At 39.6% G+C, this 16,448-nt stretch overlaps 1 protein-coding gene and 1 long non-coding RNA gene across 4 annotated transcripts in view; one reads left to right on the top strand and one right to left on the bottom strand.

Moving 5' to 3' along the window:
* Positions 1-16,448, top strand: part of LOC148148289 (uncharacterized) — a 34,767-nt gene that overhangs the window by 6,125 nt on the left and 12,194 nt on the right. The window contains exon 2 of one of the 2 annotated variants that reach the window (XR_015759156.1): positions 14,251-14,438. This is a non-coding gene — a long non-coding RNA (uncharacterized LOC148148289). Of the gene's footprint in view, positions 1-6,207; positions 6,536-14,250; positions 14,439-16,448 lie in introns of those variants that run through there. The other variant, XR_015759157.1, reaches the window with a different exon arrangement.
* The window catches only part of masp1 (MBL associated serine protease 1), a 133,767-nt gene continuing 125,381 nt past the window's right edge, over positions 8,063-16,448 (bottom strand). For both annotated transcript variants that reach the window (XM_043702533.2, XM_087993436.1), the window contains 3 exons: positions 12,981-13,048; positions 9,493-9,592; positions 8,063-8,479 (listed from right to left, as the gene is read on the bottom strand). In XM_043702533.2, the coding sequence (XP_043558468.2) occupies positions 8,286-8,479; positions 9,493-9,592; positions 12,981-13,048 (362 nt within the window). In that variant the 3' untranslated portion in view covers positions 8,063-8,285. The remainder of the gene's footprint in view (positions 8,480-9,492; positions 9,593-12,980; positions 13,049-16,448) is intronic.

Genomic DNA, 16,448 nt, shown 5'->3' with positions numbered 1-16,448 from the left:
TATATCCTCTTTACATGCCTCCACTTGTATAAGATGAAACACCATTTCAAAAATGTAGTTTATCACAGAATATGTGATTTACAAGCAACAACACATTTATTTATCCTTTCTTAAAAGTCACAGTTTACAGCAATTGCTGAAGGGAAAGTATACTGTTTCATTAGGGTTACAGTGGCATTTTCCTGCAGAGAAAACAGCTTCTGAGCATTTAGGGATCTGATGGCTTCTCCAAATATTGCTTAAGAGCCATCAGCTACTTGTTGCCAGCTGAATCTCTGTTTGTGGATATCCTTCACTTCAGCTGGTCTGCATCTTCTACCAGCACTGCTTGAACCATCAGCACTGCAAACAGTACCTACAATGAGTTTCACTTACTTGCTTTCAAAAACATAATGATCCTTCAGCCTCTAAAGCTTTAAAGTAATTATTTTCCCTTTTCAGAGAAACGTAGAAAATAGATCAGGAATAAGCCATTCAGCTCTTTGAGCCTGCTGTACCATTCAACTGATCATGGTTGATGATTGCCTTGTCAGTCTACAATTAAAAATACATAGAAATAAGAAAATACATGGATTCACAACCCCTTCAACAGATGAATAAGGCCCTACTACTCCTCGAACTATGGATTAGGATTCAAATTTGTCTTCATGATTGAATTTACATTTCTATAAACCATACAGAATCAACATATTCCCTCCAGTTTAGGAAATAACTCAACAGGTAATCTCCAGCAATTTTGGCTAGGTTCAATCAAGTGCTTCTTCAGCACATATTGAAACTGTTTCCACATGAGCTTACAGTCATATAATCATAGAGTCATACAGCACGGAAACATGCCAACCAAATTAAACTAGTCTCATTTACCTGCATTTGGCTCATATCCCTCTAAACCTTTCCTATTTGTATCAAATGTTTTTTAAATGTTGTAACAGTACCTGCATCTACCACTTCTTTTGACAGTTCATTCCACATATGTACCACCCTCTGTGTGAAAAGATTGCTCTTTTAAATCTTTATCTTCTCACCTTAAACATATGTCCCCTAGTTTTGAACTCCCCCACCCTAGAGAAAAGACCTTTGCTATTCACTTTATCAATGCCACTATGCTTTTATAAACCTCTATAAGGTCACCCCTCGACCTCCTATGCTCCAGTCAAAAAAGTCCTAGCCTATTTAGACTCTCCTTATAACTCAAACCCTCCAGTCCTGGCAACATCCTGGTAATTCTTTTCCAAATCCTCTCCAATTTAATAATATCCTTCCTATAGTAGGGTGACCAGTACACAGTATCCCAAAAGTGGCCTCACCAAACTCCTGTACAACCTCAACATGACATTCCAACTTCCATACTCAGTGGTCTGAGCAAATAAGGCAAGTATGCTAAATACTGTCTTAACCATCCTGTGTACTTGTGACACAAATTTCAGAGAATTATATACCTGAACCCCTAGGTGTCTGTCCAACAATGCTGCCCAGAGCTCTATCATTAACTGTATAAGTTCTGCCCTCGTTTGTTTTAACAAAATGTAATACCTCACATTTATCCAAATTAAACTCCATCTGCTGCTCCTCAGCCCATTGGCCCAATTTACTCAAGATCCATTTGTAATCTTAGATAATCTTCTCTACTGTCAACCAAAGCACTGATTTTGGTGCCATCCGCAAACGTCTGGGCTTAACGGATAGGGATGTTGCTTAACAGTCCTGATTCTCCTATGTCCACTTTAGGCCTTCCTAATATAGTTTGATCAGGTGTTTCTCTACAGATTACTTTATACTTTCCAAGTAGTTTTAGAAGATCCTTCCTTTTTCCTTTCTTTTAATATGAAACAGAGTATTTGATGGTCCTGGCATTTCTGTGTTAGCTAGTGGAATTGTAGTTCACCTTGAGAATTGTCTACCTCTTCTTCAACCTCACTCTCATTATCTTCCACTACTCTTATCACCTGACATACATTTCTTTTTATCCTGTCCCTTATGATGATACCTTACGTGATATTAATTCTTCCTATGATCAGGAGTATTTATCAGATAAATCACTTTACTAGCCGTCCTAACTACTTTGGATGGACCACTTAATTTCACTTTCAGAGTTCACTTTGCAAAGGCAACAAAACCAATACTTTGTGTCAACTTGAAATTATCTAGTTGCTGAATGTTTATCTGCTCATTCTTTCATTTTCATCTGTGAAACTTTCAGAAGCTGTTCTGCTAGCTTACATGCACGTGAGTCATTCCAGAGACAGAGATTCATAGAGATGTACAGCATGGAAACAGACCCTTTGGTCCAACCCGTTGATGCCGACCAGATATCCCAACCCAATCTAGTCCCAGCTGCCAGCACCCTTCCTCTTCATATACCCATCCAAATGCCTCTTAAATGTTGCAATTGTACCAGCCTCCATCACTTCCTCTGGCAGCTCAGAGAAGCGAGTCAAACCACCCTCTGCATGAAAAAGTTGCCCCTGAGGTCTCTTTTACAACTTTCCCCTCTCACCCTAAGCCTATGCTCTCTGTTTCTGGACTCTCCCACCCAAGGGAAAAGACTTTGTCTACTTATCCTGTCCATGCCCCTCATGACTTTATAAACATGTGTAAGGTCACCTCTCAGCCTCCGACGCTCCAGGGAAAACAGCCCCAGACTGTTCAGCCTCTCCCTATAGCTTAAATCCTCCATTCCTGGCAACACCCTTGTAAATCTTTTCTGAACCTTTCAAGTTTTACAACATCATTCCAATATGAAGGAGACCTTAATTGCATGCAATATTCGAAAAATGGCCTAACCAATGTCCTGTACAGCCGCGACATGTCCTTCCAACTCCTGTACTCAATACTCTGACCAATAAAAGGAAAGCATATCAACTGCCTTCTTCACTATCCTATGTACCTATGACTTTACTTTCAAGGATCTATGAACCTGCACTGCAAAGTCTCTTTGTTCAGCAACACTCCCGAGGACCTTACCATTAAGTGTGTAAGTCCTGCTAAGATTTGCTTTCCCAAAATGCAGCACCTCGCATTTATCTAAATTAAGTTCCATCTGCCACTCCTCAGTCCATTGTCCCATCTGATCAAGATCCCTTTGTAATATCAGGTAACTTTCTTCGCTGTCCACTACACCTCTAATTTTGGTATCATCTGCAAACTTACTAACTATACCTCTTATGCTCACATCCAAATCATTTATATAAATGACGAAAAGTAGTGGACTCAGCACCGATCCTTGTGGCACATCACTGGTCACAGGCCACAAGTCTTGAAAACAACCCTCCACCACCAACTTCTGTCTTCTACCTTCGACCCAGTTCTGTATCCAAATGGCTAGTTCTCCCTGAATTCCATGAGATCTAACCTTGCTAATCAGTCTCCCATGGGGAACCTTGTTGAATGCCCAACTGAAGTCCATATAGATCATGTCTATTGCTCTGCCTCATCACTCCTCTTTGTTACTTCTTCAAAAAACTCAATCACGTTTGTGGGGCATGATTTTCCATGCACAAAGCCATGTTGACTATCCCTAATCAGTCCTTGCTTTCCCAAATACATGTACATTCTGTCCCTCAGGATTCCCTCCAACAACTTGCCCATCACTGACGTCACTGGTCTACAGTACCCTGGCTTGTCCTTTCTTAAATAACCTGGTATTGTGTGATTTTTAACTATAAAAATTAACCTTTCTCCAATGTAGAGCTTCAACTTTTAGATCTGGTCTATCCTTTTCCATCACTATTTTAAATCTAATAGAATTATGGTCGCTGGCCCCAAAGTGCTCCCCCACTGATACCTCAGTCACCTGCCCTGCCTTATTTCACAAGAGTAGGTCAAGTTTTGCACCTTCTCTAGTAGGTACATCCACATACTGAATCAGAAAATTTTCTTGTACACTATTAACAAATTCCTCTCCTTCTAAACACTTAGCACCATGGCAGTCCCAGTCTATGTTTTGAAAGTTAAGATCCTCTACCATAACCACCCTATTATTCTTACAGATAGCTGAGATCTCTTTACAAGTTTGTTTCACAATTTCCCTCTGACTATTAGTGGGTCTATAATATAATCCCAGCAAGGTGATCATCCATTTCTTATTTCTCAGTTCCACCCAAATAACTTCCCTGACTATATTTCCAGGAATATCCTCCCTCAGTACAGCTGTAATGTTATACCTTATCAAAAACACCCACTTACCCTCCTCTTTTGCCTCCCTTTCTGTCCTTCCTGTAGCATTTGTATACTGGAACATTAAGCTGCCAGTCCTGCCCATGCCTGAGCCACGTTTCTGTAATTGCTATGATATCCCAGGTCCATGTTCCTTGCCATGCCCTGAGTTCATCTGCCTTCCCTGTTTGGCCTCTTGTATTGAATTAAATGCAGTTTAATTTATCAATCCTACCTTGTTCTGTGCTTTGTCCCTGCCTGCCCTTTCTGTTTGACTCGCTTCTTTTCCCAACTGTACCAGTCTCAGTTTGATCTCTTTCCTCACTCTCTCCCTGGGTCCCACTCCCCACCTCAGTAGTTCAAATCTCCCAAGCAGCTCAAGCAAATCTCCCTGCCAGTATATTTGTCCCCTTCCAATTCAGGTGCAATCCGTTCTTCCAATGATCCAAAAATGTGATTCCTTCACCTGTACACCTGCTCCTCAGCCATGCATTCATCTGCTCTATCCTCCTATTCCTACCCTCACTAGCTCGTAGCATCAGGTGTAATCCAGATATTAATACTCTTGAGGGCTTACTTTTTAAATTCCTGCCTCTGTATATTCTCCCTTCAGAATCTCATCCTTTTCCCTTCCTGTGTCGGTTCCAATGGGTATAATGACTTCCTGCTGGGCCCTCTCCCCCTTGAGAACATTCTGCACTTCTCTGAGACATCCTTGATTCTGGCACCAGAATCAACACACCATTCTGATTTTTCATGCTGGCCATAGAAACACCTGTCTGTACCTCGGAGTAGAGAATCCCCTAACACAATCGATCTCTTGTAACCCAACATACCCCTCATTGCATTAGAGCCATCCTCGATACCAGAAACTTGTCTGTTTGTGCTACATTTCCCTGAGAATCCATCACCCGCTGCATTTTCCAAAACAGCATACTTGCTTGAAATGGGGATGGCCACAGAAGACTCCTGCACTACCTGCCTACCTCTCTTACCTTTCCTGGAGTTAACCCATCTATGTGACTGTATCTGCGACTTTTCTCCCTTCCTATATCTGCCATCCATCACACCCCTTGCTCTTGTAATTTCCTCATTGCCTCTAACTGTCACTCGAACCAATCCATTCAATCTGCAACCAACGGTATTTATTGCAGATATAATCCTCAGTAACATGTAAACTGTCCCGAAACTCCCACATTCGACAAGAAGAGCATATCACTCTATTTTTCCTTCTTCCAATCTGCAGACCCAGAAAATAGCTCCATCTTATTCTTCAACAAAATAGTGCGCCAGACTAACTTAATACTTATGGATTATATTTTAAGTTTAATCAAGAGACATATCTCATTAAATTTATAATAAAGAAAGAACCCTTTCTACTCATTACTGCAGACTTACAGCAACGCCACACTTAAAATTCATATATCTGTTTCTGTGCTGTGACCTCTCTGAAGCAGGTTCCTCCAAAATCAGTTGTGAATTTCACTGTTTGTTAATTTTCCTAGACACACTCCAATGTCCAGCGATACATGAATTCAACAGCAAAGGCAGTAACTGCGGAGGTTCACTGCGTGGAAAGGGGTCTAACATTGAAGGTTCATCTTTTGTTTCAAGAATATCTATCTAATCAATTTTAACGGACTTCTAATCTCATGGCTCTAAAGTAATTCAAATGGACTAAACCGCATTTAGGGAAATCTCTGGAAGCAAATCATAAGAAATCTGACCCCTGTCCCAGTCATGTGGATATTCATAACAATATGCCTTTTTGGGCATAAATATACTTTTGAGTGCCTGATGGTATTTTTCCATGTTCCCCATGTTTACAGATGGTATGCTGTTTCCTCAATTGTTTGACACCAAATTTCTCATAATCTCTTGTAAACCTTTAGACATAATATTAAAACTCTGATCAGACTTTATCTCAATTAATAATCCACAAATACGAAACAAAAAATGAGTTAACCTTTCTACCCACCATCCTAAAAGGAAATTGGGTTGTCTTATCCATAATTATAAAGATACACTGATGTTCTCTGCTTTTGCTTCCAGGAATGATGCTACACAGTCCACTGACACATGACTGAATGGTTCTTCAAAAGGTTCTGGCTTAATTGCATGTTGTGGTTTTCTTACCACCTGACATGTGTGACACCTTTTACAGAACGGCACTGCATCCTTGTGAAGTCTTATGTAAAATACCTGTTTATTGATGCTTGTGTTTTTCATATTTCTTTGTGGCCTAGCATAGGAATTTCATGTGCTACTTGCAACATGTACTTACAATATCTGGGTGGTATTTAATGAGGAACCATCCAGCTGGCCTGTGATGGTGGCTCAATATCTTCATCTGAACTCCATTTCTAAAATATTAGCTCTCTGGAATTGCATCTACCTCAGCTTGTATGGGCTGTCTGTGCTAATTTACTTAACTTTGAACCTACTTCCTCAGCTTCAAGTAACAAAGACATGCCAAATAGTTCTTTTAAACCAGGCTTGTTCTTAAGTAGAGTTTCAACTATGCTACCAATCACTAGTGATATAACTATAACATCTGGTGATAGACATTGGTTCGCCATTCCTCCGATCACTGCATCCAATGAAAAAAATACCTAGAGTCTGTTCTTGCAACTGCTCCATCTCTTGCAACTGCTTCATATGGACTTTCTGTGACTGTAGGTGAAGCTTTAATTTTTAGTCCTGCTAAATTATTTCCCAGGAATAAAGCAACTTTGTGCCCAAGTAATTTCTTAACTGTCTTGACAATCAATGGTCCAGTTAACAAATCACACTTAGGATCGCTGAAGAATCATAGAGGCTGCAAACATCAACTCTGCTTCACTTTCCACAGATGCTGACAGACCTGCTTATTGTCTTCAGCCTTCTCTATGTTTGTAACATACTTATATTCTTTTTTTCCTCCTTGTTTCTTCTCCATAACTTTCTTTCCTACCTCTCTTTGTGATATAGCAAATTTAGCAACCTCATTTTCTGTCTCTTCATCCAAGTCACTTAAAGAAAAATGTAAACTGTTAAAGTCCTAGTATCAAACACAGTGCCAATGAGAAAGGACCCTTTTATGCCTGTCTGGTTCCTGTTTGTCGGTCAATCTTCTATCCACACCAACATACCTCCTACACCATAGCTTTTATTTCACAATAACCTTTGATGTGGCTCCATACAGATGCCTTCTGGAAATCTAAGGACAGGAAATGCACCAGTTCCTCTTTATCCACAGTACGTTTACTTATTCAAAGAACACTAATAAATTAAACATAATTTCCCTTTCAGAAAAGCACATCAACTCTGCCTGATTAGCTTGAATGTTTTGAAGTCCTCTGCCATAACATCTTTAATAAAAACTTCTAACATTTCCATATGACAGATATAAGCTAACTGGGCTGTAGTTCTTACAAGGAGAGATCTTGCAGAGTTGTTTCAGCATTGTATGCATTTGTTGTTTTGGTGCCTTGATTAATGCCAGGTGTTGTATTTGTTTTGAATGTTCCTTGGCTTTTCTGTAGCAGTCCAATGCAACTGCATGAGTTGGCAGGGCATTTCAAAATGCAGATCAGAGTCAACTACATTGCTGTGGATTTAGAGTCACATGTAGGTCGGACTAGGTAAGGAACGGCAGATTTCCTTCCCTAAAGGAAACTAGTGTATAAGATATGTTTTTATAATTATCCAGTAATGTCATGATCACCATGTGATTGGTGAAATGAAAAACTGAAGAGCAACGTAACCATTTCCTGTTCTTGTTGCTGTCTGGTTGATGTGCTCCTTAATCCTAGATCTGTTGATGGGAGCCCTCAATGTTGGCATAGAGAGGATTATGGAGGCTGGTGAATTTGATGATGGCTGGATGGTGGGGATCATAAGTAAAAGTCAGAACATATGGTAAAGCTAAAATACTTCCTTTATTAAAAGAGCAGATTCATACCATGATGAATGTTTCTGATTATCCTCATGTCTTAGACAGAAATGTGTTTTGATGTTATAGTTATATAACTTACCCAAATGAATGAAATATTTACAGTAAATTGTTGTACAGAATACTCATTCAAAGTTGCAGTAAAAATTATTGAAAACAACTTGATATTTTTGAAGCTCTTGGTCCCTAAAATTTATCAAAAGATCTTGACTTTTGTCACATTGTGGATCCACTCCAGGCTTTTCCTGACATCAGAATAAACCCCATATCTGTTGTCCTCTCCACAGCCATCTCCCCACGAGACTGTCCCGACCAGGAACCAGCGATTTTTCTTATTATCGAGCGCCACCATTGGGCCCCCAGAATCTCCTTGGCAAGCATCACTTCCACCTGGAATTATCAGCAAAGGCAATTAAATTCACACCGGTAATCATTAGATAGTTACAGCAAAGAAAGAGGCCATTTGTCTCTGTAAGGGCTCTTGAGAAGGGTGATTTATTTGGTTTCATTCTCCCTACACTTTGTTATTGTCTTATCTTCAGGTGTTTATCCAATTCTCTTAAAAAGAACACACCCAACTCTGCAACTATCACACTCTAAGACAGGGTATATTTTTAGATACAAGTCACTCACTGCATAAAATAGTTTCTTCTTCTGTAGTGTTTGGTTCTTTTGCCGATTACTTTAAATTTGTGTCTTCTGATTCTCACCCCTATCTCAAATAGGAACAACTTCTAAATTGTTCATGATTTGGAAGCCTACTCCTATGATTTGCTGATTGCATGGGATAACTGTATCATGAAATATTCCTTATCCTCAAGCATAGGCATGGTTTCTCAGTTTTAGCAAATATTACATGTAATTAAATAAGTAATTTAAGAAGATGATGACAAGTAAAATGAAATTCTTCTAACAGAAATAGGAGTGAAAGATCAGGGTTTATAGTTTGGAAGATATACCTTAAGGGTTTGTTGGGACACTTATTCAGGGTCATTCCCCAATTCTCCATCACAAAGGGGCTCTGAGGATTGGATGACTGAGGTGGTGTGAGGTGCCTAAACTGAATTGGAAGGTGGGGCTGGCATAGCTAATTAGAATTGTTATTGGTGCTGTGGGCTAAAAGGCATAGTGCACGAATTCTACTTGATGATAATGTGGCACTGCTTTGCTAAATATAGTGTGAATGAATGGATATACACACACTCACTGCTAGGTGATGTAAACACACACAAATGCTGCTGTGAGACAGGCACCCTGCTATACAACACACACACACACACAAATATAAGTCACTCACACAAGTGCTCATTGCTAAGTGATGCCCTCAAACAAATCCATCCGCCTAGTAATGAATAGTTGTGGCATCTAACGTCATCTGAATGGATGCAAGGAATAGTGCTTACCTTGCTTCAGACCTGCACAGATCATATCATCTGTTACTTGTCTCCCAAGCTGAGAGTAAACATGCTTGCATTTGTCATGGTCCACAATAGGAATCTCAATCTAAACAAAAGAAAACAAGGATAGTTTGAGTTAATCAATTAATTAGAACTGATGGGGTGTTTACAAATTAAGCTGATTGGTTTATGGACTAGGAACTGATTAGTAATGAAAAAGGTCTGCATACAGAGAGAAGATAGTGAGACCAGAAGAGGTATCAGTAGATCTGCACCAGCCACAATATACTGTCTATCTCACAGTTCTCTGCAGTAAACCACTTTAAACCAGAAGAAAATTAGGATATATTTCCTTTAGCAGATTAGTGCTGGAGGTCACAATTATTTATAATCATTAGTGACTTGGATGAAGAAAGTTAATGAACCATTACCAAGTTTGTAGATTACACAAAAATAGGTCACAACTGGTGAGGATCACATAAAGAGTCTGCAGAGGGATCTAGAGAGCTTAAGTTAGTGGGCGAAAGCCTGGCAGATGGAATGTCATGTGGGAAATTGTGAGGTTATGCACTTTGGCAGGAATAATAGAAAAGCTGAATTTTATTTAAATAGAGGAAGGGTACAGAATCACAAAAAGTTAGCATACAAGTTCAGCAGTTACAATGGAAGGGAACTTGAATGTTGGTCTTATTTCAAGAGATTGGATTGTAAAAGTAGAGGGGATTTGCTAAAACTATGCAAAACACTAATCAGATCACAGCTAGAATATTGTGAACAATTTTGGACCCTTTATCTAAGGAAAGATACACTGGCATGGGAGTACAGAGAAGGTACACGAGGCTGATACCATGTATGGAGGGACTGTCTTATGAGGAGAGGTTGAGTAGATTGGGTCTGTACTTGTCGGAACGTAGAAGAATAAGAGGCAAACAATTTTAGCAAAGAAGACTCTTCAGGGATTTGACAGGTTGTTGCAGAATCTAGGATCAGATAGCATAATCTCAGAATAAAGGCTCACACATTTAAAGCAGAGCTAAGGAAAGAATTTTCTCTCTCAGAGGTTAGTGAATTTGTGGAATTCTTTACTGCGAATGCTGAGTTATTAAGTATCTTCAAGGCTAAGATACACAGATTTTTAATCAGTAAGGGAATCAAGGATTCTGGGGAAATTCAGAGAAGTTGAGAATTATCAGATCAGTCATGATCTCATTTAATTGCCGAGCAGACTCAATGGGCTGAATGGCCTAGTTTGGCTCTTACTTCTTAGTCAGCACATGCCACAAGTTGTGTGACTCTGAATGGGATATGGCAGAGATATTTCACAATGAACCAGCCACCCTGTGCCTCTTACAAACCAACAGAAGCATTTAGAAAAAGGAAGTTTGAGAAGAAACTTTCACATTAGCAAAATCCAGTCCATCCTTTATGAACAAAGACTATTGAACCTTTTTCTCAGTGTTCTCTCTGCTCCCTTTTTGTTCCCTGTTTCTGTTTGCGTAGCTGCACATGCATAGGGAGGAGTTTATAAGAGATTTAGTTTTAATTTGTAGACTTTGCTTAATTTACTTTAATTATTTACTGTAATAAACATAATGACCTGTAATAAATAGCAATTTTATTAAGTACAGAAATCTGGCCAATGCTTTCCATCAGTCTAGGTCTGCAAATCAAGTAGTTTGGGGATTTTGCATATTTCTTTAAGAAACTTTTGCTTTTGTGAAGATTCCAGGAATAGTGGGACTTGATTTCTAATGCGCCACTTCAGAGTTATGACAATTCGTGGCGCCCACATCCATCACCTTCAAAAATGACTCCTTCCAATAAAGAGCATATTGAGCTTTTTACTGTTAGGTTGCAGTATCTGGGAATGGATGCAATGGATGCCAATTGTGATATACAAGGAATGAAAATAATCAGGATTTCAGCTGCAGTGTTAAATGATGCGGCATGTTGGTAATCTCAATTTACTTCACAGAGGTTTTTGGCTCGCAGGAAGCCTAATTAAAACAATGTGGTAGATTCACCCCATATGTCTGGCTCAATCCAGAAACATCTGCTAAATATTGATGATGCAGAAATGTTCCAAAATTATTATGATAGTCTGGAAATTCACAGAAATCAAGTCAAGCCAGTTGGTTTCTCCAGCTGGTGAGAATGTAAGGAAAGCAGAATTGTATGTTCATAAGTTTAGGTATAAAAATTACTATTTTGAATAGAGATTATAGAGAATTTATGGAAAAAAGACTATTCTTTGCACTGTGGATTTAAAAGTGGGAAAATACTGCTTTAAACTGAGAAACTGGAAGAAGACATAGCTTTGTTTACTGGAAGTTATTCTATGTTGCATTTACAAGGTGGCCTTATTCAAGCACTGGGGATATTTGTTGGATTCTTTAGTTCTGTGAGTGAGTGTCCGGGGCAGTTTTGCCCTGTGACAGAATTTTGACTGGCTTTTTAACAGGACCAGTTGTGTGTGGTCAGGAGTACTCAGCATAGTAATAGCTTCTTGAATGGTTCTTGGACAAGAGGCTTGGGGATAGTGAGAACTGCAAATGCTAGAGAGTCAAGTGGATAAAGAGTGAAGCTGGAAAAAGCACAGCAGGTCAAGCAGAATCAGAGGAGAAAGAATGTCGATGTTTCAGGTTGGAACCTTTCATCAGTGCGACATGAAACTTGACTCCCCTTTTCCTCTGATGCTGCTTGTCCTCTTGGACAAGAGACTACTGCTTTGTGTTTGGACAACACAACAGCAATATCCAGCCTATGAAGGAGAAATCATCTGTTTCTCCTTTCTGTAAGTGGAGAAGTAAGACGAATTCCTGAGCAGCTAGCTACTCTCTCTTTACCTCGACAAATTGCCTCTTTCATCTAAAAAGGGAAATAAAACTTTCAGAGATACCAAAAGGGGGGAACCCCACATGTTGAATGTGAAGTCATTAATTCGTCTGTGTGACCTCATGACCTTATAAAAGAGTTAAAAACAAGTGGAAACTGACAGGAAAGATCTTATTGAAGCCTGCAATTTGGTCTGTGCTAGAACTGTGTTTCATTGACTATTAGTTGTGTTCCTTTCACAGCCATAATATTTATGTCTTGCCTCTTTGTGTGTATGGGAACGTTTTACAATTGGGTGGAATTTCATTTATAGTGAGTTGTAAGTTAGCACTTTGTGCTAGCCGCCCTTGAGAAGGTGATGTTGAGCAGTTTTCCTGAACCGTTAAAGTCCATTTAATGATGTTGGACCCATAACACCATTAGGGAGGGAGTTGCAGGACTTTGACCCAGTGATACTGAAGGAAGGCATGAATACATTTCCAGCTCAGGATAGTGAGTGACTTGGGCAGGAATTTGCAGGTGAGGGTCACACAGAGAGCATCAGATAGTAAGGGTCACACAGTGAGGGTCAGATAATGAGGCTCACATAGCAAGGGTCAGACAGTGACAGCTGCACTAAGTTAGAATGCTGTTCAGTAACTTGTCAATAGAAAACTTACCTCCATCAGAGTTTCGGGAATTGAATGCAGGAACTGTTTTCCCCATCCACTGACTATCACCATATCACCTTTGAAACAAAACAATGGAAAATGTTAGTATTCAGAACACAGCAACTTCAAGGACATTTCCTGTTCGACAGTACAAACTGGGGCAGTTTCAACATTAATCCTGAACGAGAGTTGAGACCATTTTAATAAATGCAACAGTAGAGCTGCAGTAGGTGCTCTACGGTCTCTGGATGCTGTGCAGAATGTTCGCCGCAGTTTTGAGTGGCATGTAATTCCCAGAAAGTCACATTTGCTGGAATATACAAATCATGGGATGATAGACCAGCTGGTTTCTCAATGCATGATGTTTGGAGTATCCTGTTGAGATGTTTGGAATTGTCGGTAATGGCTCCAATAACCTGGGGAGACAACTAGAAAACTGCCTTCAGGCTCTGCAGCCAAAATCTACTCACACATATCTGGGGGCATCTTTGGCTCCATGGTAGTGTCCCTGCCTCTCAGCCAGGAAAATCTGTTTCAATACCACTTGCTCCAGAATGTGTTATAATATCTCTGTGGTAGGTTGATCAGATAATATCTCCCATATAGCTGGACTGAATTATTCCACTAACAATCAAAAAACACAGAACCATCAACATCAAAGCAGACTACTTGATTGACTCTTCATTCACCACCTTCAACGTTCATTCCCTTCACACTGATGGTTGCAGCAACAGTATATACTATCTACAAGAGCATTGCAAAAATTCACCAAGGCTCCTTAGACAGCAGCGTCCAAACCCACAGCCACTACCATCCAGAAGGACAAGAGCTGAAGGTATACGGGAGCCCCACCATTGTAAAGTCTTGGAAGTACATCACCATTCTTTTAGTGTTGCTGGATCAAAATCCTATAACTCCCTCCTAACAGAGTTATTGGGTAATTTCGCCAAATTGAGTGCAACTGTTCAAGAAGACACCACCTTCTCTAGGGCAATGAAGGATTGGCAGTGAACCCTGATCCAGCCAATGATGCTTCCATCTCATGATTGAATACAAAAAAAGGCCTCTTATAACAATTTTGGGGGCATAAGCTCTTATGATAGTTTAGCCTACATTTAGTGCAAGATTAAATCTAGAGAAATAACGGAAGCTTATGCATAGAATGGCTGCCCAGACAATCTTTAAGGAACTGATTAGCACCTCTAAGAGGTGCTAGTGCTCATTAATGCTGCATGATATGTTGTTCACTCCATCTTGTACTAATGCTGTCTCCCAACAGTAAATGCCTGATTAAGAAGGAGATACATCTGACCATACAAACAAGGAGCAAGAGTAGGCCACCCGAAACATCGACTCTCCTGCTCCTCAGATGCTGCCTGACCTACTGTGCTTTTCCAGCATCACAGTTTCAACGCTCAGCCATTCGAGCCTGTTGCATCATTTGATATGATCATGGCTGAACTGATTGTAAGTTAAAATCAGAATTCTCCCCTCCCCTGATAATCTTTTACCCATTTCCTACTGAGAATCTATTCGCCTCTCCCTTGAAAATATACAACGACTCTGCTTCCACTGTACATTTTAATTTTAGCCAATAATCAGGAAGCAATATCATGAGTGGAGTACTAATGGACTTGAAATTAACTCTTATTCTGTCTCCACAAATGCTTCCAGACCTGATGATTTTTTATTTTTATTCTACATAAATTCAGTAAAGAAAATACTCCTTTATCAAATCTTCTTGCAAGAAAGACTATTGTGGCATTTGCCTTCTTAATTGCTTGTTTACCTCAGTTAAAAATCACACGACACCAGGTCATAGTCCAACAGGTTTAATTGGAAGCACACTAGCTTTCGGAGCGCCACTCCTTCATCAGGTGTTTGTTTGCCGCATGTTAACTTTCTGTGACTCATCAACTTATTAAGTACCTTTAAAGTTCAACACTTCTCAGCTTCTCACTATTTAAGAAATATTCCATATTTCTGTTTTTTTTCTTATTGAAGTAGAAAACTTCACATTTTTCCACCTTGTATTCCATATTTATATTCTCTGGTTTAGTCTCTCCAAATCCCATTGAAGCATCTCCCACAACTGATGCATCTGCCTACTTCTGTGTCATCATTAAACCAGGATGTACATTTAATCCCCACATTAAAGGCTGCCACTATTTGTTAAGAAAAGGATAATTTAACTGGTCTGGGCAAGGACACTTGGCTGCAGTAAGGCACCTGACTGTATCACTATAGAAAGGCACAATATTGTTCAGGAGTTAATGGAATTCCTTGACTCATTGTGAGAATGTAAGTTCAATCGAACAAAACCATTGGTGGCTGCTGAGTTGTGGCCAGAATGCCAGTGCTTTACATGGAACATGACTTAGTTTATTGCATGGACCACCTAGTTAAAGTGGCCATTAAGAACAATTTAAAACACAAGCTACTTAAACAAAGAACATTTTTGCATATTGTACCATTAGGAAGAATACACCTCCCTTGGCAGACACAGACACAGACACAGACACAGACACAGACACAGACACAGACACGCTTTTTGGTCTTCTGTAAAGTAACTGAGCAGCTGAAAGTACCATGCTTACAGAGCAGAAGCCAGGAATTTTCTTCTGTCCTGCATTCTGCTGTCCTATAGATACACACTTACAAGGAAATATCAACTAACCAACTACAGAAACCATCACAGCTGCTGAATGTTGATCCTTTTGCTTCAGTGATGGGGAACATAAGCCACAAGCCCCAGGGCAATACCATGCAGACTTATTCAGAGTTTTTTCTTCTAACTACTCTTTTGTCTTCTTGCTACTTTTCCAATCTTGCCAGCAGTAATTTCTCGTTCTCACTTTATCTCTTTATCGTTAAGGTACCTTCAGAAATGACTTTTAATGTACAAACTTTTAACCTGTTAAACAAATGATTGACTGCTGATTTGCTTCAACTTAATCATTGCAAATTAAAAGGGGGATACATTAGCTATGTTAATCACTAGTTCACTCAACATGTGCTGGACACTTGTGGCAGTTGTGGTACATGTCGATTGTTATATAACAATGCAAAAGCATCTTTTCTTTACTATGTGCATTAGGTATCCATTTAGTGTTTGTCTTATATTGATTTAGTTTGTTAGAATAAAAGTTTTATAACATGAGATGTTATCCTTCAGTAATTCCTATGGGTCACTAGGAAATCTGTGTATTTGTTTAAAATGTTAGAATCTTTGTGGGGGTCATAACATGGTTACACGTAACCTGTTCAAAAAAGCCTGTATCTATTCAGTTAAAAATCATGCAACACCAGGTTATAGTCCAACAGGTTTAATTGGAAGCACTAGCTTTTGGAGAGCTGCTCCTTCATCAGGTGGTTTTAAATCAGGTGTGCTTCCAATTAAACCTGTTGGACTGCAACCTGGTGTTGTGTGATTTTTAACTTTGTCCATCCCAGTCCAACACCGGCATCTCCAAATCA

This window comes from Chiloscyllium plagiosum, unplaced genomic scaffold (genome assembly GCF_037043375.1).
Source record: "Chiloscyllium plagiosum isolate Xiang-an unplaced genomic scaffold, Cpla_swu_hap1 HiC_scaffold_13, whole genome shotgun sequence".
NCBI lineage: Eukaryota > Metazoa > Chordata > Chondrichthyes > Orectolobiformes > Hemiscylliidae > Chiloscyllium > Chiloscyllium plagiosum.
Note: the sequence above shows the minus strand (reverse complement) of the source record. Positions and strands in the feature narration are given on the sequence as shown.